At 43.4% G+C, this 1,279-nt stretch overlaps 2 protein-coding genes across 3 annotated transcripts in view; both read right to left on the bottom strand.

The window, feature by feature from the left end:
• The window catches only part of LOC106879000 (G-protein coupled receptor 183-A), a 269,907-nt gene that overhangs the window by 94,185 nt on the left and 174,443 nt on the right, over positions 1–1,279 (bottom strand). The window lies entirely within an intron of this gene.
• Positions 1–1,279, bottom strand: part of LOC106878987 (protein fantom) — a 28,144-nt gene that overhangs the window by 4,029 nt on the left and 22,836 nt on the right. The window contains exons 25-26 of the mRNA XM_052973412.1: positions 842–1,019; positions 75–359 (exon numbers count right to left, since the gene is read on the bottom strand). Of these exons, the coding sequence (XP_052829372.1) occupies positions 75–359; positions 842–1,019 (463 nt within the window). The remainder of the gene's footprint in view (positions 1–74; positions 360–841; positions 1,020–1,279) is intronic.

Genomic DNA, 1,279 nt, shown 5'->3' with positions numbered 1-1,279 from the left:
GTTGAGATTTACCTTGTCCCTGCCAGTTGAGTTTTTGGATGAGTTTACCGCAGTAGGGATGACCAAGTCTTCACTGTCCGAGTAACTGGACGGTGCCTCTTCATAGCTTGCCTGTATCATTTCCTCTACTTCTTCCTCTACCTCTTCTGCGAATTCTTTTCCTCCTCCTCCTCCTCCTCCTCCTACTACCACTACTCCTTCTCTCACGCTTTCGCTAGAGCTTTGTTCTTCTTTGCCCTTCTTCTTCTTTTTCTTTTTCTTGTTTCTCTCTTTGGAAGCATCAACGTCACTGCTTCTACCGCTGCCGCTGCTGACCACGTGTTCACAGTTACCGATGTTGTCCTGGTACTGTTCAAAGGCTGGAGAGAAAAAAACAAAACAAAACAGACGAATGTGGCCTCTGCAACGGACTGACAGGAAAGTCATTGAAAAGGTTGCCAGTGGGAAAGAAGGGGCTTTGACGAAAACACAAACAAAAACAAACAAAAACAAAACAAATGACTGTTCAGCTAAGTTGAGCAAACAATTAGTTAATTGGATATTTAACCAATTGATTAATAACGGTTTCAAATTTTGGCACAAGGCCAGCAATTTTAGGGGGAGGAGTAAGTTGTCCAAGGGAAAGGCAAAGGCCATGATACAGCTTGGCACCAGTGACGTCACAACTCATTTCTACAGCTGAGTGAACTGGAGCAACGTGAAATAAAGTGTCTTGCTCAAGAACACAACACGCAGCCCGGTCAGGGAATTGAACTCACAACCTCATGATTGTGAGCCAACAGTCTAACCACTGAGCCATGCACCCTGTAGTTCCAAAATTAAGGAGCAAGTTGAGACTTACTTTCATTGCTTTGAACAGAGGAGTTGTTCTTCCACTCGTTCAGAAGTTTCTGGTTATTTTTCATCCCAACTCCAGCACTGGAGGAGACGGCAGTGTTTGTGGTGGTTGTCAAGGTTACGGTGGAGTTATCTTCTTCGAATTTCAGTTGTTTCGGGATAGTTCTCCGGAGTGCTGGTTTCTGAGAATGTCGTAGAAAAACAGAGAAATGGGTGGAATTCTGGTTCAAATGATGACAAACAATGGTGATGGCGATGATGATGATGAGGATGATGATGATGATGGTGATGGTGACGGTGATGGTGATGATGATGACGACGATGATGATGATGAAGACAATGATGATTATGATGATAATGACAATGATGATGATGATGATAATGATGATGATGATGATGACGATGGTGATGATGATGATGATGACGACGATGATGATGATGA

This window comes from Octopus bimaculoides, chromosome 15, assembly GCF_001194135.2.
Source record: "Octopus bimaculoides isolate UCB-OBI-ISO-001 chromosome 15, ASM119413v2, whole genome shotgun sequence".
In the NCBI taxonomy this organism is placed as follows: domain Eukaryota; kingdom Metazoa; phylum Mollusca; class Cephalopoda; order Octopoda; family Octopodidae; genus Octopus; species Octopus bimaculoides.
Note: the sequence above shows the minus strand (reverse complement) of the source record. Positions and strands in the feature narration are given on the sequence as shown.